The sequence below is a fragment of the Pyrgilauda ruficollis genome, unplaced genomic scaffold (assembly GCF_017590135.1).
Source record: "Pyrgilauda ruficollis isolate IOZ18807 unplaced genomic scaffold, ASM1759013v1 scaffold7, whole genome shotgun sequence".
NCBI classification, from domain to species: domain Eukaryota; kingdom Metazoa; phylum Chordata; class Aves; order Passeriformes; family Passeridae; genus Pyrgilauda; species Pyrgilauda ruficollis.
In genome coordinates, this window is record NW_024528821.1 from 387695 (window position 1) to 414075 (window position 26381).

The 26381-nt window shown below is 39.6% G+C and overlaps 1 protein-coding gene across 1 annotated transcript in view; it reads right to left on the reverse strand.

Moving 5' to 3' along the window:
• DIAPH2 (diaphanous related formin 2) overlaps positions 1-26381 on the reverse strand; it is a 168715-nt gene that overhangs the window by 93834 nt on the left and 48500 nt on the right. The window contains exons 19-23 of the mRNA XM_041485318.1: positions 16880-16981; positions 15370-15464; positions 14429-14530; positions 8617-8856; positions 4081-4210 (exon numbers count right to left, since the gene is read on the reverse strand). Of these exons, the coding sequence (XP_041341252.1) occupies positions 4081-4210; positions 8617-8856; positions 14429-14530; positions 15370-15464; positions 16880-16981 (669 nt within the window). The remainder of the gene's footprint in view (positions 1-4080; positions 4211-8616; positions 8857-14428; positions 14531-15369; positions 15465-16879; positions 16982-26381) is intronic.

Genomic DNA, 26381 nt, shown 5'->3' on the forward strand with positions numbered 1-26381 from the left:
CTGCTCCTCTTAATATCTAAAATCAAGTTGCTGTTATAAAACACATGATTAACTTATTTTAATCACCTTAATTCTGTGTATTATCTATTTCACTTTTATGATTTCTGAGAGGCTTAATTGACACTCAGGAGAGCCTTAACTTTAAAAATATATTTATTTTCTGAGCGATTCCAAACTATACTTTTAACCACATGGCTGTCTAGAAATATCTGACTTGTAAGGTACCTCTTGGTTTTGTTTGGAAATTTGACTGAAGCCCAAAACAGGATGGGAATTGTTCAGGTCTTAAATAAAAAGCTGAGGTTATAAAGTGGGAAGAGCAAATACCCTGAGAAGAAGAAGAGGGATAACAAGTGGAGTGAATGGGCCAGCAGGGCTGGGTCTGGTTCGAAAGGACAGGGGAAAAGAAGAAAGGGGGAAAAGAAGAAAGGGGGAAAAGAAGAAAGGGGGAAAAGAAGAAAGAGGGGGAAAAGAAGAAAGGGGGAAAAGAAAGAAAGGGGGAAAAGAAAGAAAGGGGGAAAAGAAAGAAAGGGGAAAAAAAGGTGAGGGGAAAAAGAAAGGGGGAAAAAAAGAAAGGGGGAAAAAAAGAACGGGGAAAAAAAGAAAGGGAAAAAAAAAGGGGGGGAAAAAAGAAAGGGGGAAAAAAAAGAAAGGGGGGAAAGGAAATCACTGGCATCAAACAATGCACAGCATCACAGCCTTTGAGTTTTGATTGGTTTTCCTTTCACAGTCTGCTTCCAGGAAGAAGAAATGCTTTTCCAATGATCTCTTGATAGTTAATCACTTTGACCTTTGCTTGCATTTTCCAGAATAAAACTGTTTCCTAATTTATTTTTACTTTTCATAAAGCTGCAGGTTGATCTTCCATCTTTAAAAAGATCAACTATTTTATTGTACCTAATATCAGATTATTGAAGATTTTAGTACATGCGTGGGGAGTTCATCTAATCCCATTGACCTTTTCATATTAAAATCCAGTTTTATGCTTTATCTGCTCTTTGTTAAAAAGTAAAAAACCAAAAATTAAAAAAAAAAAATCAACTGTTGTTCAGATGCTGGTTCTTTATTCTTCTATGAAAATTAAGATGAACAGGATTTTTTTTTCTTTACATGGAAGTGAGAATATGTAGCCAAAGCTGAAAAGAAGTTGCAGGTGCCAAGTGCAGCATTTGGAAGGTTCTGCACAGCCCAGACCACGAGGCTGCCTCCTGACTAAAAAGAACCAGCATCCATCTCAAGCAACGACACTCACCTGCCTGGCTCACATTTCCTTATTTCAAATTCATGCAGAGATAATATTTGCTGGTAGATTTCTTCCTATTTTATGAATAACTGATGCCAGCATCCTCATATCCAGCCAATTTATTCCAAAAGAGGCTTCCCACAGGAAAAATAAACCCAACTGTCCGTCCCCAAAACCACTGGTTTATAAAACACCAAACAGTAAATAGGAAGTGCAAACCTCCTCCACTTCAAATTCCTGCACAGGAAAAGCACCACGTGTGACAGAGCAGATGAACATTACAATTATCCAACCCCCAGAAACACCATGGGGAGCAGTTGAAGCAACTTGCACAAATCCCATTTATTCTGCCAAAAATCTGCCTTGCTCCAGAAAGCAAAGGAGGGCTGAAAGAGAAGTTTGGGTCATTAAAAATGAACAGCAATTTATGCTCTGCTAGAAGTCAGTGCTGTTTATAGGAAATGCAGCTTTTGTCTTACAGAATGAAACAAATTTAACTGCAATAAAATCTTTTTCATATGTATTCTAAGCACCAGAATTATTAGAGGCTTTGCTCCCATTAATATGCTTTTTCTGTTTAGGATGCTACAGCTTAACTAAACTTTACTGACTCTTCCAGTTTAATTCCTCAAGTCAACTTACAGAACATCAGAGGCTTTGAATCAAACTGTAAAAATCTCAAAGCTGCAAGGTCAAGTGTCACCCACAGAAGAAAATTCATAAAAGATCATCAAAAGTGCCTGGTAAACCAGAAGACTTTACAAAGAAAGGAAGAAAAAGATGAAAAGTCACCTCGAGAAAAGAATTATCAAGTGGGAAAAAACATTTTTGGAATTTAGATAAGATGCCAAAGTGCTACTTGCATAAATAACTTAATTAATATGTTAGTCCACAGAATCACAGAATATTCTGAGCTGGAAAGGACTCACAAGGATCAGTGAGCCCAGCCCCTGGCCCTGCACAGACACCCCAAAAATCCCAGAGCAGGGACTCAGGCCAATGAACCCTCCTGCAGCATAATCAACACAAATCAAACACAGGTTGTGTGCAGAAAAAAAACTGGAAAGAAAGGTGCATGAAAAGTTTGAGAAACAGCAAAAAAAAAAAAAAAAAAAAAGTGAGAGAGGCAGACACAGAAAAGTGAAGAAGTGTGAGGTGAAGCCATGGCAAAGCTGGGCTGATGGATGAACTCTGCCCAGGTCCTCGGGGAAACAGGAGCTCTGCTCCCAGCAGCCAGCTGCAGACACCAGAACACAGACTGAGAGCAAGGGATGGCCTAATTAATAAAGTATCTAATCACTGCACGGAGAGACACATTGACTGATAACACTGGAGGAAAGGAGAGAAACATTTCCAGGAGGAAACCTGGCCAGGAGTGGTGGAAATGTGCATCCAACTACTTCTGCCCTCTATTTTCCTTCATATTCTTGTGCTTGCCCAGGAATTTATATCTATATTTATATCTATATTTATACCTATATTTATATCTATATTTATACCTATATTTATATCTATATTTATATTACTTATATCTATGGGTTTAATACTGATATTGATATCTATATTATAAAAAAAAAAAAAAAAAAAAAAAAAAGTGAGAGAGGCAGACACAGAAAAGTGAAGAAGTGTGAGGTGAAGCCATGGCAAAGCTGGGCTGATGGATGAACTCTGCCCAGGTCCTCGGGGAAACAGGAGCTCTGCTCCCAGCAGCCAGCTGCAGACACCAGAACACAGACTGAGAGCAAGGGATGGCCTAATTAATAAAGTATCTAATCACTGCACGGAGAGACACATTGACTGATAACACTGGAGGAAAGGAGAGAAACATTTCCAGGAGGAAACCTGGCCAGGAGTGGTGGAAATGTGCATCCAACTACTTCTGCCCTCTATTTTCCTTCATATTCTTGTGCTTGCCCAGGAATTTATATCTATATTTATATCTATATTTATACCTATATTTATATCTATATTTATACCTATATTTATATTTATATCTATATTTATACCTATATTTATACCTATATTTATATTACTTATATCTATGGGTTTAATACTGATATTGATATCTATATTATTTATATTTATCTTCTGATGACACAGGCCAATTAAAAGTTTGTGTTATCTTCATCTACTTCTGCCTGAGCAGAAAACTCAGCAGCAAGGGTGCCAAGCAGCCCAGGCTGTGCCACATGAGGACGTGGCCAACAGGTGAACTCAGCTACCACATCCCCAGCCTGGCCTGCTCACTGACCAAAAATAATCATGAGTTGTGGCCTGGGCAGCACAACTGGACTGGATCTATTCATATGCAACCTGGGATTTTTCCAGAGCATGCTATTTATTTGCATAAATAATAAATATGCATATTTATTATATATATTTATAGTATGTCTATTTTTATATATCATATTTTGTAATTATGCACTTCATATACAAATATATATATTTATTTGCACAAATAGAGTAGCTATTTATTTGTTATTGTCTCTCAGGTGTGGAAATGAGGAGCTCTGTGTGTGAAGGCTCCTTGCACACTCAGAGCTCACTCTTCAGAGGTTTGATGGGACACTCAGCACTGCTGCCACAACTCCTGAGCCGTGCCTTTTCAAGCACCTCACTGAAATAAACTGTATTATTTTCACAGCCTACTACAGAAGAAAAGGAGTTGCTGTTTTTCCCTGCTGACTTCTCAGCTCGATAAATACCAGAAAAGCACAATCCACGTGGATTATCAATGCTTGCAGGTTACATAATCCCACAATCTCAGATGAAATGCTGGAAATATTTAATATCAAAGCAAACAACTGCTATCTTTAGGTGCTTTGTGTGTTGCTTACCTTTGCTTGCACTCTCAACGTGCTGCAGCTCATCTGGGAATTTTAAGATGTCCCGGTAATTCTCCTCACAGATTTCTGCCAGGAAATGCAGCAGGGTGGTTTTCTGGTCTGATGATTTTGTATCTCGAATCTAAAACAGTGAACACAGGAGAAAACAGAAAGAAAAAAAAAGTTTTCTGTTTCAATAAAGTGAATATTGCAGACTTCAACTCATTAGCAAAAAGTTACCTACATCGGCTGCCTGCAAATAAACAGATTATTTTAAAAATGAAATTTCTGAATTTGTCACAATTTAGGACTAGAAGGAATCTACCCTATGATGTATTTTAAGAAATAATGATTAATTTTGATGAGAACAAGATCTGAAGACAGTCCATAAAGTTCTGAGATTTGAGCATCGCCAGTTCAGAATCCCCAGATAAAAAATAGCTGTGGACAGAGATTAAACAGAACTGAAATTAGAGCATTCCTTCAATGCCAAATCACTACAGGGATCCCTGAAATGCTGCATAGCTGGACACCATGCTAACAGTCAGAATTTGCATTTTGACCAGTCAAACTAAAGTAACTCCTTGTTGTAAATCCACTGTTTTTTTCTTGGAGCAAAATCTAAACCGTGCTGTGTTAGGCTAAAGATTTGGAGAACAATTCTACAGAGATAAACTGCATAAATGCACCCTGCCTTGCCAGAATGCAGAATAACAAAAAAGCAAAGGTAATCCTGACTAGCTAAAGGAAATGTAATGCATCCAGCTGCATTTATGAAAAGCTGCAGGGAAACTCTGCACAATGGGAAGTAACAGGTAAATGCATATTTTTGCTGTTCTTTCAACTTTTAGTGGCCTGAAACAAAGCATTATTCTTGGGAGTTACAAGACTGTTCTCCATTAGCCTGAGTGCATGAACTGCTGAAATGAGTTTTTTTAGTTAAAAAAAATAAAAATCTGAACTAATTGTTAGAATACAGGACCAGTGGCACATTCCCAATAATCCCATGGCACGGTGCACATGTCTAGACAAAGGAACATCATGAAGTTTAGATAATGAGAGAACAAATTTAAGGCCAAATTCCTGAGTTTGCCCATTTTTGTGCAGATGTGAAGAAGGGATGTGTGAGTTGATGGAAGATCCAGCAGGAGCAGAGATTTCCTCTTACACACAAAGGCAAGACAGAGGAGGTGCAGGTAAGAGCTTGAGAGGAGCACACTGCACTTGACAAAGAATTAGTAATACATCTGGAAAGAGTTGTTTTAACAGCATTTTACTCATCTAGTACAGTTCTTACACAGAAGTAAGCTACAACATACACAACAAATGAAATAAAGGATTTATTTAAGAAGAATACATAAATGCTTGTGTAAAATCTCCTATTTGTTTTCTCATTCTCTAAATCACTTGAAGTTCTAATTCTATAATCCTCATGACAGGCTTGCCATCGATGTTCAATTTAATATAGGCCTTTCAGCTTTAAGGATTACCCTGTTAGGAATAAATGAGTGCAGTGGAAAAACAGGCTTTTAAAAATATAAGGTATTTAGGCAATTAAGAAAGCAATTTAATTCATACCAATTCAGCGATTAAAGACTAAACAATGCTCAGTAATGGTATGCAGTTAAAGGGCTTTAATGTGTTACATACACAGAAGTTCTTCTGACTTGAAAAAAAATTAGTAGATTTACTGGCTAAACATCTGCATGGAAAAAAGAAATTGCATTTCAATTTGTCTGTGAACAACAGTAGTGGGATTTGCAGTCTTTGATCTCTCTGACATCATCAAGTGGATAAAGCACTTTTTTTTCTAAATGGACAAAATTATTTTGCTTTCAAATTACAACAGGAACATGTTTTGCCACCAGGAACAACATCACAATAAGAGTCAGCATTAGCACCTTGTAGTAAAGGTAAACGTCTAAATAAATATCTAAATAAACATTTATTTAGACCTTGAACAAATGTATCAAATTCACTGCTTTGGCCCAATAATAAACAAGTCTCTGCTATATTCATCTTTACTCTTAACACAATGTAGATAGGTCTGCTTGATGTTTAGAATCAATGTCTGTACTTTAAGAATCAACTCCTAAGCCCACTTGTATAAGGAAACATAAGATAGCTGCTGTTTGAGTGTAGTTTAGCACATAATATTTAAAGATAAAAATAGAAATGAAAGTAGGAACTGAACAGGTGGCAGCTTGGCTGAGTCTGTATTCACACCCTGTACTTGTATTCAATATACCCTCATATTCAATATACCCTCATATTCAATAAGCCACCCATTATTTTAATTTTTTGCAATAAATGCAATACTTTTTACATTCAGCTTTTTACTTGCAGTAATTTTGCTAACATTCCTTGGCTTGTAAAGAACCTAATGGCTTAGCCTGATTTCTGCTGCTCTACACACTCCAGCCAAGTGGATGAAAAGCAAAAAGAGCCTATTAAGTTGTGCTTACAAGACCAGGAGCTGGACTTTGATGAACCTCGTGGGTCCTTTCCAACTCAGGATATTCTATCATTCTATGATTCAGGATAAATTTTTAACACTGTGGTGTTCAAATTTTAAAACACAGGTTTTGAGTCTAGGGCCATTCTTTGCCTGAGAGACAGAATTTGGAAATAACACATTCAGTTTAAAAATAAATGAAATAAATTGCTAGATCAGTGTGGGCTACAGAAAGCAGCTCCAGCTGAATGCTGAAGCATCAATTTGAGGGTCAATACCATGAGATCCACGACTTGGGGAAGGATTAAAGGCCAAGGGACACAGAGCACAACACAGCACAACCACTCAAATCAAGAGCTACACAGAGTAAGATGTTTAATTCTGTAAAAGCCAGAAAAACACCACCAGAACGAAACTCTCCCTTGACACAGAGTAAAGCATTTAACCCATGCCAATCACACCACAAGGCACTGCCAGACTGGGGCTGGGATCTCCCAGGTACTTCTGGGTGCAGCTCTCAGGTGTGAGGGTTAAACGCCGCAGCCAATGCAAGGGAAAAATTATGTATGAGCCATCACTGGAGTGACACTTTATTATAGCTATAAAAAGGCTCTCTATTGATTTTTATGAGATTATAGACCTTCTCCTACCCTAGAAATCTTTCCCCCCTTCCCAGAACAAGGGCTGCTGGACAATAAACGTCCCCTCATCAGTAATGCTCAGCCTGGATAAACAGCTTGTCTTGTTCTATTTGCACTATGAACAAAAAGCAACATAGCAGCACTTAACAGATGAACACACATTGATCCAGCCAGAATGCTACAAAAGCTTTATTGAAACTGAGCTCTTGCTCCTCACTTGAATTCAGCACCACAGGACCAGCAGCTGTACCTGCACATCCCTGAAACAATTCTCTTTCCTTTCAGTTCCCCTCCCACGGAGCAGAATTTTGGAACTCCTGAGGGGGCTCCTGCTGCACTGGGGGTTCAAAAAGCAGCTGGATCCTCTGGACATATCAAACAAACACAGCAAACTTTAGTGGATTACTGCAGCAGCCTCCCTCAGCCGGAGCACTTTTGTATTTCTACTTTCACAGAGCATTCCACGCTCAGGCACTGAGGATGCTCTGGAGCAGGCACAGGAATAGCTGCTCTCCCTGGCCAGTCTTGATACATCCCAGGAATTCTGATGATGATGTCTCTTATTTGAACAAAATTAAGTTCTCTGCCTTCTGCCAAGAGATTGTTTACAGATCATTTCTATCTTCAATAACATCATCCACTGCAATATAACATCCAGAGAGATAATCTGTTTTTAAGGATTTGCAATTACTCCTCAGTCATTAGCCTTCTAGCTCAGTCCAGACAGGCTGGAGTTGTGCTTCCTTTTATTTTCTTTATCACGTTTTAATAAAAGTTTTAACAAAACCAGATCTCTGTGTACGAAATGACCAGCTCTGTTATAGAACAATTTCTTTTCCAAAACCAAACATTTATCCCAGATCAATACTTGCCTTTTTTCTCCTCTTTTTTTCAGACTGCATAATGTAAGTACTGCATCCAGTAAACAGACAATTAATTTTAAGATTGTTCAAGAAATAAGCAAAAAGAAAAAATCAATATAAAACTCTGGTTGTATTGAAAAGTGAATTCATCACATTAGGATTCCTCATCATGAAGTGTGTGTATTCTGCACACAGAAATGTGTAGACAGACACCTTGCTGACAGCTGACTCAAAAAAATAATAAAAATCTCTTATCATGGGCAGAAAGTCCACTAAATGATAGTCACTAGTCTAAAAAAGGAGTTATTATAAGTATAGTTATAATATAACTACATAACCATGAAAGGAGCTATTATAAAATGCAAAACAAAGGCTCCCAAATTCTGCTAGACAACCTTGAAGGCTGAAATACGTTCCTTAGGAGCAAAAAATAAAGGCACCTTCAAGTTACCGAAGGAATGCTGACTGTGTGCTTCCTGTCCATGACTAAACACAGGGGTGCAGTCACTAAACTTCAGTGGCTGATGCTTCCCCTGCTGCGTGCTGGGTTCCAGGAGCTGCACCCGAGCGCTCTGTGCCTGCAGCTTACCTTGCACAGAAAGCTGATGTTGAAGCCCAGAGACTGAGCGTTCCTGGAGCCAGAGTTCATGTAGTTGCCCAGGAACAGCACCAGCTCCAGGAGCTTGCTGAAGCTCTCGCTCTTCTTGAGCTCCTCGCAGGCCAGGGTCACGGCCATGATGTCGGGTTTGATGTTGTTCACGTGCTCCTCGAACATCAGCCGGAACAGGATCCCGTTGAGGCGCGCGCGCAGCATCTTCACCGAGCTCATCTGCAGGCAGCCAGCCACAGCACACGTCACCCACCGAACACTGACTTGTCAGAAAAGCTCAAATTGTCAAAAGATCAAAAAGTTCAAGTTCTGACTGTTAGGACACAGGACCGGCCAGCAAGGCTACAGTTTCTGCATGTTTTCACTGCCTGTCCTGCATCCCAGCACCTCCGTGTTTCAGACAGAAAAGAGCACAGCACTCATTCCTTCCTGCTCTGATAGAAAGGTTATAAATCCTTTATAATAATATAATATATATATTATATATATTATAATTAATATTGTATATATTATAATAATATAATATAATAATCCTTTATTTATAACCTTGGGAGGTTATAAATCCTGACAAGGAGGTTACAATCCTGATGTTGTAACACAGCACAAGACAGAGATACTGAAAATAATCTACAATGCTGATTCATTAATTTAAATCCCCAAGACCAAATTCACCAGGCTGGGTCACAAAGTATCTTTCGTATCTTGCACAAGTGATCAGAGTTATTTCCTCCCACTAAGCACACCGTAATTCACAAGAGAAATTTAAATTAGGAAAAAAAAAGATGTACTGAGCATTGTTAAACCACTTGAAATTTTCAATTTAATTGCAAGAATGGTTATGTTCAAATCTAGCTCATCTTACTTAGCAGAATACAGAAAGATTTCTTCCCCAATGTATTCACCATCAGGGGTGTTCCTGAAGCACTTGGCAAGAAAAGCTTTGCTATGGGACAAATCACAGATCCTGACTTTCAAAACAGGAAGATTTTGATGTTCTCCTGTCTCTGTTGGCCAAAATTTGGCCATGGTCCTCTGAGGAACCACGATTTTTCTAGCAGTGCTATCTCCCACCAGCTACCAGAAGCAGCAGCAATAACTTTCACAGGAAGGACTTGAGTGGCCTGAATAATAATGAATTCATTCTAAAATGAACATAAACATGAAGGCGCTCCAGATGGTCTCAAACAATTCCTATGATCAGGCTGGAACAAGGAAAAGGAAAGGATCAGAAAAGAAGCATTTCAGCAGAACTAGTGATCTTTTTTTATAAATCTCCATTGTCACAAATTTCTCTCTGAGCCTCTATAAGCCAAAATCATTGAAAGTCTTGAAACATTATTCTTCTAATCATCCTGTATTTCAGAAATATCATACTGAAAACATCTGCCTTGAAAGGATCTACTTACACTAATCTGCAGTAGATGGAAATTAAAATTAATCACATAATTTGCTTTAACTTTTGTAGAACAATCTCCAATTGCTGTTTTTACTCAAAATGGCACAGAAAAAAAATTGTCAAAAGCTTTAGATCCCAAAACCAGAGTGCAACAAAACAGGTACAAGCCCACAGGAGAGTGTGACATAAACATTAGTGAAGAATAATCCCTAAACTTCAGACAAGTGTCCTTTCTTCTTTAATGCTGTGCAGCGTCATGGAACACTGATCATTTATTACCTTTTGGCCACCAACACAGCAGTAAGTTTTAATTCCATTCCCTGACCTACATAATATTTTAAAACTATCTTAATAATTTCCTAAGAGCTGTTTTCATGTGGGTTGTTTCCTTAAAACCCAGAACATTTTTATACATAAAATGCCCTTTAGGTATCAGCAGAAGATGGGCACAAATGCTATTTCAGTTCCTCCTGCCCCACCCTGCCCTGCTTTCCCCTTTTGTGGGCCTGTTTCTAAATCCATGTGTTCAGTGGCAGAAAGGAGTGATCACATACTGAATTTGGAGAAATCTCCTAGAATTAGGTAAGGAGCAAAGCCTGCATTCACTTGGAAAGCTCAAATTCTTTATGGTTCTAAATAAAATCAGTGTCAAAAGCAAATCTATATCTATATATATATAAAATAAATTAAACATTCCAGCAGGTGCATGGAACAGCAAGCACTGGCTTCCCCTGTAAACAGTTAAAGAAATGGATATTTCTTTTCCAGCTGACTGTCAGTGATGGGCTGCATATCATTATTTCCCCTTCTGGGCTCTCATAAAGGTCTTGTCTGAACTCTCTACCTAATCAAGTTCTTTATTCAGTTCTTTATGCTTTATTATCATCATTCAATTCTCAAGCCCTGTATTAAAACGAGGATCAAAGGCCATTGGAGAAAGGCAAAAAGCACAATTAAATTTGCCTCACTTCCTAAGAAAAAGCTGACATTCCTCTAATAAAAATTTGTCAACTTACTAAGACAACTTAGCCTCTTACCTATGTTATATTAAAGTTGCCTTTTTTCCCCTGGAAACGTTCTAGGAAGATTAATTCTGCAGCAGCTCACAAAATTACAATGAGGCCAAACAAGCAGCCAATAAATTCAATTTGAAAGACTGAATGACTCTAAACCAATGGAGGTGCAATAAACTTGTACAATTCTCCCCACTTTGTCTGCCTCCCAGCCAGGACTGCTCATGACAGCTGAGCTGGTTACACAGGAGAAAAAGGGATCACAGAATATACAAGTTTATACAATTCCTCAGTCCAATTTATGCTTTTGTAATACCAAAAATGTTCAGCTGGAAATGCAGCTCCTCACTGAAGCTGCAGCTATTCCCACATCATAAACAAATGAACTTTGAACACAAGGCTGAGGTGTAGAACTCAGGTAACATCCTGTCCAGCTGAGCCAACGGTACACAGATGATTCAGTTAATGAATTTTTCTTGCTCTACTTCAACATCTATGCAAAGTTTCCTCTAGAGGAAGTTGTGGTGCCTTTTTTGATCCCAGGATATAACTTCAAAAAGTTCCAATAACTCATTAGAATATGTAATTGATTTTAACATTCATCTAAAGGAAAATGCAGTTCTAATTTTCATTTACATATCAGCTGAATATTAAGTTAATCGGTTCCTTCAAATAAGTTAATCTTTTACTAAGTATGGTTTTTCCACACAAACTTTAAGCAACTTATTCCAACCTTTATTAAATTTGATGGGCAAAGTGATTATCCAATTAACGTATCTTAATAATTAACACACCTAAATCTACACAAAAACACGGGGACACACTTTGAATATTATTTAAGGTAGTCTGTCTTCTATTCCTAAAGCCGAGGTTGAGATTATTATTTATGAGAAACTCCAAAATTAATTTGACACATTAGAAAAAAGAACTTCAGTCAAGACTAAGTTCAGCTGCATTTCTTCCACACTTATGGACAGTTCCATGATATCATAATCAGAAACAAACCCAGCATTTTAGCACCAGTGGTGCAGTTAGAGGCCTCTAGAAACAAGACAGAAGCAGGACCCATAAGGCAAAGTAATGGCTTTTATTAAAGCAGATGGTAAAGCTGAATAAGCAAACAAGCTCCAGGAAACTTGGTTCCTTCAGAAGGCAAACAGCACCATTTGGAGATGTTTGATTAAGCAGTTTTTGCTAATTAATGTTGCATTAAATACTTGGAAACTCTCTCAACTTACTCTAGTCAGTGTTTCCTCAGAAATCAGTGGAACAGTGACCGTGGCCACCCTGGCACTGCTGGGAAATAAAGGAACTTTTGTGGCTTTTTCAACTCCCATAGGAAAAGGCCAGGCCTCCAGCTCCAGCCAGCAGGAATCCTGACCTGGAGGAACCCAGGAGCCCCAGAGGTGGGGTCAGCATCCTCACCCAAAGAGCAGGGAGACAAGGCAGGTGATGGCTGTGGAGGGGACTGTGCCAGGGGCAGGGCAGGACATGACCCAAGTTAAATGATCAGGGTGAAGCACTGAGGAATTTACAGCAGAAACACATTGAAATGCCTACACAGCCCTTTCAGTCAAGGTCATTAGGCACAATTTTGTCGAATTCTTTGCTGATTTTCAGCAGAAAACTGAACAGAATTCCCAAACATCAGAGGCTTCCTTTGTCCTAACACCTCCAGCTTGCCTGCTGCCACTGAGCATTTCCCTTCAACACACTCCAGATATGCTCCCTGCTCAAAACCCAAGGAACTGCTCACTTTGTCTGACAATATCTAGGTAGGCAGGAATATACCCATCAATATAATAAATATAAAAATTATATATATTTATTTATTTTATATATCTAGATATATATGTGAAATATTATATATAGTATAATGTATAATATATGCATATATCACAATACACATATTCATCGATAAGTTTTGGTCTGTCTAAAGACATAACACACATGTTTATATTTTAAATATATATCCATGCTATTATTGCTTCAAAGAAAGCAGCAAATATGTATTTATAGAGATTTTTAGATTGCTACTGATCAATAAATGGCAATGTTTTACTTCTACAGGTAAGGCTAATTAATGTATTCCACTTCCATCAAAATTCCTCATCTCTGTCTGGAAATAAAATATTTTTGGAACTTTATGCCATTTATTAAAAGAAAAGGAAATCAATAGGCTAAAGTTTCGCAAAAGAAGCCATTGATATCTTTCATTTTCTAAATCCTCTCCAAAAATCTCATTAGGACAAATCATATTCTGTTACTTCCCCAACTGAAAAATAATTAAAAAAAAAAAAAAAAGCACTCAAAAGCCACTTCTGAAGCCAAATTATGCTCAAATCAGAGCTTTTTAGTAAAAAAAGTCTTCTAAGAGGCCTCTATTTCTGTTTTAATGCATTTTAATGTACATAATGCCTTAAAAATCCAGCAAGAGCAAACGTGGCTCCCGTGGAGCTGGGGATAAATCCTGAACACATTCCAGAGGCTCTCATCATCATTTTAATCTCCTGGGCTGAGAGGGGAAGTGAAAACAGGAGCTCATTTGCCTAAAAACTCCTGAGCTCTTCGGAAGACCAGGAGCAGAAAGTGATTCCCAAGGGCTGGCAGGAACTCAGGGTCCCACCCTCACCCCAGACACGGACTAAAGAATTCCTGCAAATGCTGGAATTCCCTTCCAGAGAGGCCCCAGCCATTGAACAGATCCAGGGACTGAAAGGAGCAGAACACAAGCTGCAATTTCAGCTCCAGTATCAATTCCCACCTCTCCTGAGCCATTCTGCAGGTTGGTGTTGGTATAAACACAGACATGTGTTATATAAAACATATCAAACACATCTGTGTTGGTAAAAACACAGATGTTTGATATGTGTATGCATACCAACATATCAAATATGGATGTGCACATATTAACTCTTTCAGGTTTTGATACAAAACTAATTTATCAGAGTTATCAATGCCAAGGAGTAACTGGGTCTTCTATGGGCTCCTGGAAATTTATCTGCTTGAAGGCAGAGCGTTCTTCAGAACTGTTTAATAAACATTCAAGGCAAGACAGGCAGAAAAAAGATTTGGTCTGGCACAGGAGTGCCTTGCTTTTAATGCTACACTGTAATTCCTTCCAGAAAAACACCCAAAATCCCGGAATCCGAGGGGTTCACACAGGAAAGGACCCTGAGGATGAGCTGCTTCCAATCTGGCTGGTCACAGGCTGGCCTAATACATACTGAAGAGATTTTTTTGATTACTACTCATCAGGAAACAGCAACTTTTCCTACTGCAGGTCTTGCAAAAACAGTAAAATAAGATTTTTAACCTTAAATTTGTTTCTTTTTATGTGCCAGAATGGAACTCTGCAGTTCATCCTTGCACTAACACATACCACAACTCCAAATTGCTCAGGCTCGGCAAGATCGTTGTATTCATCCTTCAATTCAGCTAAGGCATTGAGTTCTTTCTGCTCAGGAAGATTCTTCACCAGGTTCTAAAACAAACAAGGCATTATATCAAATTTGTTACATTAAACTACCTAAGATAATAAAAATAACATGCTCAAAATACCACAACATGGAAATGCACGAGGAAATTACGGGAGGTTTATTTTATTTACGCAGCTTTAACATTATATAAACATCAAATCAAAGCAGCAATTATTTAATACAGACATCAGCTGCTCTGCTGCAGTCTCTGATTTGAAGAATGTATTAAAAGGTTACAGTATCATTTTTCAGGGCCTGACAGCCTCAATGAGCTTTGTCTCTCTACAATCTCCTTTTGCCCTAATGCTCGCATCTCGCTCATTAAATATCAATCAAAAGATAACTGGTCTGTGTAAAACATGACAAAAGTAGCAAAAAAAAAAAAAATTACAACCATTAGACATTCAAAATATCTGTGCAGAAAATACACTTAAAAATACCTTATAAAAAAAGGTCAGCAACCCAAAATTGTACAGATCTTTTGGATGGCAAATGTACAGGGACTCAGGCAAAAGTTCAATTTGCTGGCAGTCTTATTCATGTCCCCAAAGAAAATGGTGAGTTATTGTATGATCTTCAGGTGTCAAAATACAGACATGGCAAGTATTTCAAATATTTATATTATGACTGAATAATAGTTTATTTTAAGAAATACTCAGTAAAAGTGTAGATTTGCATTTAATACATCATATTTTTTAAACATAATGCATTAAAATATTGCATTTTTTAAAGTGTAAATTGCATTTATTTATATACGCCCTGTCTTACTCTTGAATTCTTACTCCTTCTGCCAGTTTCATGTGGAAAATGAGCTATAACCAAAAGCAGAGGTATTTTCACATACCTGAATCAAGGATTCACTCAGCTTCTCCTCATCAACCTCTAAAATGATATTTTTTATTTCTTCGTAAGGCAAACGGAAGGAACCCAAAAATATTGCTGAAATTCAATAATACATCATCAGACTCAAAAAGGTCAAAAAAGATTGATACACAAAGGCAAACCATTTCTAGCAACTCAAAAAGTCACATCCCCATCGAAATTGTGTCACAGTTAAGAAGTCTCCCATATAAACAAATGCTAGATGGGCACAATACTGCAATTTGACTTATAATGAATTTTCTTTAAGAAATGAAACTATGACAACAATTTTAACTTTTAAACCAGGCTCAGCTGCTCTCTAGCAATGTTACTTTCCATTAAAGTTTTATCTTTATGAATGACATCTGCATTCCTGCTTAAGCAGACCTACTCAGCCAATAATAGATATCTTTATCTATTATTATTATTGGTTCCATAACCATGTATGAATACCTGTACTGCACTTACAGTTGGGTCAATGATATTTATGTGATATTCTAGAAAAGATTTCACATCAAAGTGGTAATGAAGAGCTGGGCAAAGTAAGAAAATGCCTTAACTTTACCACTTTTAGTGTAACTGAACTTATACAAGAGACACACACAATGCAAACCCTTCAAAGGTGCAGCTCTCAAAGCAATTTGATCTCAGAATGTTATAAAATCTCAAGAGAGCCCCATTCAGTAAACTACAAAGAATTCTTAACAGATGGATCAGCATAACATTGTAAAAAAAGTGCTTTATATTCAGCCTAACTACTGTGCCTGATTATCCTGCATCCATGCTTCCATAATTTGAAGTTTTCCATCAATTGTGAACTATTCTAACACAGCTCATTTTCTGCTCACAGATGTGGCACTAAACAATGCCCACATTTGGGTTTACACACTTATTTGCCATGGGCACAGTTGGACTAGTGACATTTATGGAGTTTCTGATGGAAATAAAAGACTCCACTACTGCTAATGATTGATTTCCCTCCATAATTAAGGAGGAGAGAAGCGAGCTGAATGCCACAAGTGGGCTGGTTTTGGTACAATTTGTAGCAGTACCTGCACCTCTGTAGCCTACCTGGTAACACCTTCCCCTGAACCTCTAATTCTGCATTGCTCTGGAGAAGGAGCAGGCAGGAATTGTCCCTAAACCCCCTCCCACAAACGCCCCCCACACTGTGCTCTGCCCAAATCAGTGACCACTGAATTGCACTTCCAGTCCTGAGCAGTTAATTCTGTCAGTTAATCGAGGGAATTAACTGACAAAAACCCCAGTCACTCATTAAATCATTTTTCCATGTTACTTTTTTTCATTTTTCCCAAGTTATATAGTGAATTAAAAACACCACGGAATTTAAGACTCATGTTCAAATTTAAGACTCATTTTCAAATCAGTTTTTAGAGAAACTAATTGCATGTGCAAACAAAAAAAGACAATTTATGAACACTGAGGTGCAGATGCTACTTAGACATTGACCTAATGCCCTTCACATCACTTACATAAGTTCTGTGCAGATTTTCCATCCAAAACTCTTAATTCTTTGATCTTCTTCTTTGACTGAGCTGCTTTCTTTTCTTCTGATTCTTCTACAGGCTTTTTGGCTGGAAAGAAGGTATTTATTAAATTCTATTCATTATTACAACAGTTCCATCTTAGCTAACAGCAAGTCCATTAGCAAGCTATAATAATACATCTTTTACAATCAGTTCAAGGCAAAGTGACTGCACTGCCTCCACCTGCTGTAAAATATCCAAACAAACAAAGCAAATGTCCAAAATTGAAAGGAACAAGAAATAAAAATATGACAATGAACAATTTTCCCAAGCACTACCAAATAATATTTATATATTTTAACCCCATGAAATTTCAGTTCAGCTCCAATTCATTGCAAGCATTTTTAAAAATACAGGGATTTGGTGTTACCTCGAAGCACATGAGTGCCCTCTATTGAAACATTAATAATATCTGAAAGTTCTTCATCCAAAACCAGCAACATAAATCATTTGATATTTCTCACACTGAACAAAGGTTTATTATTAATTATTTATGTTGTCAGTGGTAAAGAGCAAAACTAAGAAAACAGTGTATATTTTTAAGTGATTCCTTTTAAATTAGCACAACTCACTAGTCTTATATTCAGCACTTGAACTTATATGGAAAGGAATGTGGCATTGGAGCACCTAAAATATAAGCTGATTTTTTGCATAATTTAAAACAGTCAATTTTTACAGAATTTTCTTAAGCATTAAGTAAACCCATTAACAAGGATTTATTTCCTTTTAAATATCACATAACATATTTGGCACTGAAGGAACAGAATCTTAATGTGCTTAACATTAATTGAACTTAATGAATATTTTAAGTCATTCAAAAGTAACTGAAAAACTGGAAAGTCAAATTAAGATGAAGTTTCAAGCAGACTGAATACAGTTTTGTTCTCTGAGCACTATTTTTTTTTTTTGCACTGTAATGAGCCTTCGTGGGCTTCATTACAGGTATTTCCTAAGGAAAAAATGTTAATTTTTATTGTGAAGAATAACATAAAGCCTCAGTTTCAATCTCTTTAATTAAAAAAAAAAAAAGAATTTTATTATAAAAAATAAATATTAAAATTAAATTAATACTAAAAATAAAAAAGAGACCAGGTATTTGTCTCCTCACACCCATTACCACCAGGAAAACATCTGGCACAAAGGAATTCTGCTGGGTTTCTAGCCCTGAATAATCAGTTTCTCTTGGCCAGCACTAACTGACTCAGTCCCAGGCAGTGCCCTCAGCCCCAGCTACCTCTAAAGAGCCTAAATCAGAGAAAAGTGAAAAGAAAAATTATTTTAGAAGAAAGCAGCCCTTGCTCTCCCCTTGTTTCCACTGGCCTGCAAGCCTGCCACGAGCAGCTGGCTTGGAGCTGCCCATCACCAGAGGAGCCCAGCAGCCCCAGCACAACCCCAGCTGCAATCTAAAACCCTAAAGTGACACTTCATTCAGTAATCAGGCCCTTATCACTAATTGCTCTCAATTAAGCCAGGAAATAAGACCAGGTGCTCAACAACACAAACAAAAAAACACCCAAGAGTTAAAAACGAGCTGTCCCATGGGCAGGCAAGAAAGACAATTACAAGTTCTGTTCTGTCACAGCAGAGAAAGCCTGGGCTTGTGTCTGCTCAGACAGGTGACAAGAGTGATTCAAGAAGATGAGAGACCTACTGCAAACCTCATCTGTCCAAGAGTTAAACCCTCCAGACCTCCAGGGATCATCTCTAAAGCTCTGAACACCACAAACAGGGTCCCAGACTTGCCTCAGGAGTTGGGAGTACCAAAGACAAACCTGCATAAAACACACACCCAGCTCCTTGGCTGGCAGACCGCAGAAGTCACAGTTTAAAAGAAAAGAAGAGTAATAAATGGTTTTGTTACCAAATATCACCTCACAGAAAGGAAACTTTCTTCCTACAGTGGTAATTTACAAAAGTCAGAAAGAACAGAAGACAAACAACCCTGTGAGCAAGCGTTCAAGGGCAAAGGTGCTACAGCAGCCCAATGCAGAACAGGTATTAAGTTATTCAGCTGCTACAGTAACAAAAAAGAAAGTAGTTTGGGGTTTAAACACATAATATTTTATAAACAGACACACAGAGGGTGAGCTGAGGCAGAATTCACAAGAGGAACTCTGCCTGTACAGGGCACAGAACTAGTTTTCCTTATCACCCCTTCTCACCTGTGAGCAGGTGCACTCTACTGGCTGTAAAATCAGGAGCTACATTTAAACCACAGCACATCACACATTCCTAACAAACCATGGCTCCTCTGACCTGCTCAGGCCTGAAGGGCTGCAACAGCACTACTTACAGACCATCCCTTTAACAAACATCAGATGTCTGGGTTAGAATAATTTTTTTTCTACTTGAAAAAGGCCAGAGGAAATGTTCTTTAAAAGACGTTCTCTCCTCCCACGCATGAGACTTCAAAGTTCACTTCATGCCAATTCCAAAAAAAACAGAGAAACACCAGAACCAGATGCTTTTGTGACTGCACTAAAGCCACAATACATCATCAACACAAATCTTACCAAGCCCAAATTCACAGGCAGAAAGAGACCCTACTAAAATTTCTAGATGAGGCAGCTCCTAGAATCTCCCCACCACCGTTTCAGCCATGCTTGAGATGCCATGGAGCATCAGAGAGCTCTCCAAAGCTCATCCCTCTTCTGCCAGAGGCTCTGCTCCCACTATCCATTTCAGCAGTGATTCAACTGTCACACAAGCACGGATGATGGAATTTGGAAAAATAATTAACTCAATTAAAAAGATACTTGATACTTTCCAGAACTCAAGACACCACTGCTGACCAACCTCCCGCCCCTCGTCAGGCTCTCCTTTCACAAGTGCCTGTTCAAAGACAAGACACTTTTTGGTTTGATGCCACAGAACCAAAGGGAGAGATGAAAGAAGGATTTTATAGCAGGCAGCACAGGGCAGCTCAGAAAAGCAAGATGAAAAATCAATCCGGATGCTAAAGCAGCTGTGTTACTTCATGCAGACCTTGGAGCTCAGTGCTGTGATTATTCATTACAGCACTTTGATAATGGTTCTGGCTTACATCTTCATTCAAAATCAGCTTGTTTCCAAAACAACCAGTCTTACAGACAGCACCAAGAGCTGGTGCTGCCATACCCAGGTTTCCATGCCAGAAATGGTCAGTTTAAAAAAAAAAAATGGTGCAGCAGAGGGGAATGTTCCTCACCCTCTGACCACTACGGATGAAGCAAGAGAAGACTGAAGGAAGAGGTCAGCTCAGCTCTGGAGCAGTGAGTGTGCTCTGGGGAGTGCAGCTGCTGAGCCACTCAGGCACAATCACCTCACACCACTAGACCTGTACAAGGTTTTGGGTGGGCTTTTCCTTATTCTTGACCCCAGACAGACAGAAGAGGGACAGGGAAGGACAGCCACCACGACAGAGCCAGAGGAGAGCCTGTGCCCTTCAGCACACACAGATTCTTTCTGGAGACCAGCAAACACAGATGTAAACACCAGCACTACATGACTTTTTCCTAATTTAGAGCTCTATTAAGTTAGCAATAACACATTTGTTTATGAGTGTTGGAGGGAAAAAGCTGATGCAAGAAGCTGCAAGGCATTGTTTGCTGTTGATCTGGCATTTCCCAGTGCATGGGCAGCTCCAGCTGTGCCTCCAGTGAGACCTTGAGCTGGGAACTCCTCTAATCCCACTGCAAGTGCCCTGCTTGAAACCCTCCCAACCCAGCCAGGGCACACAAACCCTAAACAAAACATTATGGAAGCTTAAAACACATCAAGCAGGGCTAATGATAATCATGGCAAAGAACATACATCAACAGGTTGAAATACTTTAGAGACTTAATTAAAGTAGAAAAAGGTAGAAAAAAATCCTACCATCAGTACTTTTCTACTTCTGTAGAAAAAAATTAAAAAAAAAAGGAAGCATACATTATTCTTGAAAATTATAATTTTACACCTGTTCATTACTTTAGCTACTGAATAGCATTTGAAGTGGCCATGACTAAATTTTTGAAATACATATGATTTTATTTAATGATATTGAAGCTGTTAAAGCATTTTATTATGAGCTGAAATGTCCAGTTCATATGAAATTCCCTTCTTTCTTTAAATTATCAATGAATCATTCTAATAAAGAATTTACAGAAAAAACTGTCAGTCATGGATACAATGAGGATGAAAATTAAAGGGAGTTAAAAAGGAGTACACTGAATTACAGCATGGAGAAAGCAGATATTGAGGTGAACTTTAGCCTACCTCAACCTGAGCCTAAGCCTCCAATTTCTGTCAAGTCTGTTCACACAGTGAACAAAAACATCCTTATATTGTCATGGGAAATGAACAAGTAATTTCATCTTATTTCCATCTGGCAAGTGGCTTCCCAATTGCATTTACCAGTATCTGGCAGCAGAAGTAAACATACAAGAGAAATTAACTGCTTTGTTATTGCCTCTACCTGAGAGAAGAGCTATGGCTAGTACAGGAGTGCAGGAGAAAAAAGTTAAGTGCACACACAGATGCAAGGGATGTAAACTACACACACAAGAGAAGACTTGAACACCTGAAAGCAGTAATTACATTGAATTTATCCCCCTCTCCCAAAAAAACAACAAAAAAAGCAAAACAAAACAAACTTCTGATGTGATATGACTCGATAGAAAAATGAAATGAAGAGCTAGGAATGCCACCAAAAGATTAGAAAGTAATTTGTAGCACAAAAGTGCAGCAAATTCTGTTGCAACACAATAAAACTTCTCAGGGTCTGGCTAAATGGATCATCTTGGAGTGCTACAGATAGTCTCTCACTTCTGTGCTGCTCCTAGAGGCACTGAGAAATGGAAATAAAAGTCAGATGAAGGGGGAGAAGGAGGGAAGTCAAACACAAAGCAGTCTCAAATTTGCAGTTGTTCCTTTCCCTCAGCAATACAGCCACCCCAGGGTGTCCCTTGGTGTGCCCACAGCATTCCCAGGCTGGAATGACCCAGGGGATGGGACAGGGAGCTCAGCTGGGGCACAGCCTGACCTTCCTCCAGCCACCTGCAGGGACAGAGAACATCTGTGAGAACAGAGGAACCACGTCCAAGCTCTGGCTGCAGGCAGCAGCAGGAGCTCTGACAAAGTCAGTGTGCTCCAGCCAGGCTGCACAAACAACCTGCTGATCACCAGCAAGGGCAAACGTGTCCATGGGCTCACGGAATGGCTCAGGCTGGAAAAGCCCTGGAAGATCCTACAGTCCAAGCAGCAGCACCAGTGCTCAAGTGCCAGATCCAGGTGGCTTTGAGCACCTCCAGGATGCCATGCCCTGGGCAGCCTGAGTTGCTGCAGCTTGCCAGCCCTTCCTGTGAAGGTATTTTTCCTGAGGTGCAATCCAAACCTCCCCTGGTGCAACCCAAAGCCGTTTCCTCCGCTCCTGTCCCTTGTCACCTGCAGAAGCAGAGCCCTGCTGCTGGCAGCAAGGAGAAAGCCACAGGGCAAGCTCGAGAGAAGTGGCCAAGGAGCAATTCCATACCCTGGCCTGCAGGCAGTGACACAGGACAAGGAGAGGATCCCAGGGGAGAGGCTCTGGCAGAGGGCACAGCTCACACAGCTGAAGGCACAGACCCTCCTGGACCCTGCAGGACGTGTGCCACGCAATCCATGGACTGCAGGAACTGGGATGAAGGTGCTTTGGCATCCAAACTCATTTACAGCTTCCCTCTTGTCATTTGGGCTCTAACTTTGACAACCAGCAAACAGTTTCCCCAAATATCCAGAGAGAAATGCAAGAGCATCAGCAGATGTCAGCCACGCCTCCTGTCAATTCAGGCAGCAGCTGGGGGATCTCATGTTTATTCCCAATGCCACCTGGCATTTTTCAGTTCACCTAAAATCACTCAGTTACCAGTTCCTGAAGCAAAATTAATTAAGCACTCCTGCTGTCACTCTGTCCTTTCTGCAATCAGAAGAGCTCAATACCTGGTACAGCAATAAAAAAAGAATTATTACAAAGCAAGCAACTGATCTAAAAGTGAATCTTACACTGAGCTCTCAAGATAAAAAAATAAAACAGGGAGGAAAAAACATGGAACCTCTTGCAATCTTGTATGTTTTTTGCCTAATTAATGTAATCAAGCTGAAGGAAGTGGCATCAACCCAACAAATTATGCTCTGTGGAAGAATAAAAGAGATCATAACTTAGTTTTACAAATTAGTTTTGCAAAAAAAAAATTAACAGGGGATCTGTACTCCTATTAATTGTTCTTATAATTGATTGCTACTTTATTCGACCACCACATTTAATGACTACTATTAATTTCACATGAAATATTCCTTGCTCTGTTAAAATGATTGTAAATAGTCTAATTGTCAGTCTCTAGCAAGAACTTGTGCAGCAAAGTTGTACAGCTAAAGTGGCCTTAATTACCCATTCTGTATTGGGATGGCTTTCAGCTTTCTACCAACAGCATCAAGGAGATGCCTGGGCCACAAAAACTCCAAAACAAGACAACATCCCAACAACCAAAACAGCTCCTCCCCACGGAAACACAGAAAATCCCAAACACAGCCACGCCTGATCTCACAACTGGCTTTGCCTGTGGAAGGTGCTGCTTTTGCTGAGAGACAGAAAAAGCAAATATTAACAATTCACGACACACAAATGGCCACAGAAACACAGATGAGCATTAGAAACCAAACAACAGCAGGCAAGCAAGGACTAAACTGAAAATATCCTCCGTGGGCCCCATTCACAGTGGTGGAGATGTGCTGCAAGAAGCTGGAATAAAACCCAGAAGCCTTTTCCATGACCTCTCCTCTCTGTTTTCCCATGGATACTGAAATGAAGAAACCTCAGGAATACTGAAATGAAGAAACCCCAGGACTGTGCAGCCCGTTTGTCCCTTTGCCACCATGCCCAGGCTGTCCTGGAGGGGCTGGCAGATCCTGGGGGTGAGGGGGCTCTGGGCTCTGCACAGCCCCTGCTCAGGGCTGAGCCAGGAGAGCCATCCCTGACCTCAGAACTCCCTCAGAAGTTTTCACAGGGGATAGAAGATGTTTGCCTACGTCAATAAAATGCTGCCCATAATAGCATTTCTAATTTCAACAGCCACATGGCCCAGTTGTATTTTTTCCTCTGACATCAGGCCACCATCACCACCAAACTGAGACAGGACAGCTGGAATTATTTCCCAGATTCTGATGAGTTTCTTATCCATACAATTTTCAAAAGTAAAAAAAAAAAAGTATCAAGACTCAGGAAAAAAAAAAAAGTGATTAAATTGCTGTCATATTTTACCAAGATTCTAACAAACTCATTTTCTTTTATTACTGTGAGAAGTCTAATAACTAGATATCTCTTAAATTATTAGTTCACCTACTGTTCCCCTTGATGAAGCCCATAAAAAGCTCACCTTCACAAACAAACACACTTATGGGAATCACATTTTCCAAAGGAACCTTCCAAATTATGAAGCTAAAATCCCAATATCCAAAAATCTTTTCATACAGTCAAGTTAATTAGATATTGGTGTTTAATGGAACACACTAAAATGTTAGTAAAAATGAAGTGATAAATTGATTTCTTCTATCACTGTGATATCTGACATTTAACAATCCTGACTAAATATTGAAACACTAAGTAAAATACACATGTCCAAACAGACATTTCAGTATTCTCTTCCTTTTTAAAGCATTGCTCTAGCAACAAGGTTTTAAAATAAACATGCATGCAAAATACATAAACATACTGAATGCCAAATTGCTTGACTTTTTAGTGTAATGTAGCCTACCCTGGTTATACACTCTGCCCTACAATCAAATATAAAATGTTACATTTCCACTAAGAAATTTGATTTTAAGTTTAGTTAAAAGAATTCTATTCTCCCATTTAGAGTAAAAAGAAAAATAAGATTAGCTGGTATTTATTGTTATATTGAACCCACAGAACTCAAAAAGAAGCTTTCATAGGCATGAGGGCCAGAGCAGAACTTCCCAGGGTAAAAGGACCATATTAAAAATAATTGGCAAATGATCTGCCTTAATAGAGCCCATTAATTTCAGTAGTAAAAGTCAGCACCCCATGAGGTTGACTGGTAAGCAGAGCTTTGATAGCTGATCAATAGAAATAAGGATAAAATGTTGGGAAATTAGTCCTCCATAAACAAATGTTTAAAACTGCAGCATTGTGGTGGATGGTATCAAATAAACCCAGTGAGTGGAGGCTGTGCCAAGCAGCCCTGCCAGCCTCAGCATGGCTCAGCACAAACCCTGGGACAGGCCCTGGAGCACCTCTGGGTTCCATGGCTCAGCACAAACTGTGACAGGCTCCCCTAGCCCCTGAAGCAGCATCCCTGGGTTCCATGGCTCAGCACAAACCCTGGGACAGCCCTGGAGCAGAACTCCTGGATTCCATGGCTCAGCACAAACTGTGACAGGCTCCCCTAGCCCCTGAAGCAGCATCCCTGGGTTCCATGGCTCAGAACAAACCCTGGAGCAGCACCCCTGGGTTCCACGGCTCAGCACAAACTGGGACAGGCTCCCCCAGCCCCTGGAGCAGAGCCCCCTGGCTCTGAGCAGCCACAGCAGAGGGCAGGGCTGCCTTGGAACAGGCCCCACGCTGCCCAGGGAAGATGCATTGCCCATTGTCCCCATCACTCTGACTAATGGCCACCTTAACAAGGTCATCCCAACAGTTTCAGAATCCTGGGACACTGCAGTGTTTCTGGCACTCTGAAAAACAAACAGGCAGGCATTTGGTGACAAGCACACCTGTGAGTGCCCCTCAGTAATGGGGTGGACCCACTGATCATTTCTGGGTGATGGCCAGGTGGGTGCTTTACTGTGTCTTCTGTGGATCATGCACTATTTAGGTCTGCCCCTTTGGGCAGTCTCTGAAAACACAGAGAAATAAATATAAATTAGCTATTTATGAGATGTTCAGTGAGAGAAGGAGGCAGTAAAGCAGGAGCAGCAGGGTTACAACTCTGCAAAAACAACACATCTGTCTGAAATACAGAGAAGTGCCATGGCACAGGTTATAAATGCTGAAAGATCCTGAGTTCACTGAAGACAAAACACAATGAAGACTTTACTACGTGTAAAGATGTGACCTCTGGCTTGGAAAAAACATCAGCTGCTGGCAGCTGAGAAGTATCTCTGTCTAATCGATTCTGTGTACATCCAGCAGCAGACATTTAATATATATTAACATGTTTTTACTCTTTGGACTGAGCAGCTGCTCAGTCACCTGCCGAAGATGAAATCCAGGGCTCAGCCTGAAGTCAGCTTTGGATGGTTGTGTGTGTTGCCACCACCTTAGATTTACCTTGGAAAGGCTTTCCTGGGGGTCAAGGTACCCCAAAGTGTTGTGAACACACCAAGGTGCTCAGAGAACACACCAGCAATGATTATCTGCCTTCAAGACACACAAGATAAATTACTGCCACATCACAGCATTAGTCCCAGGGGACCCACAGGGTACTAAATTAAGCTG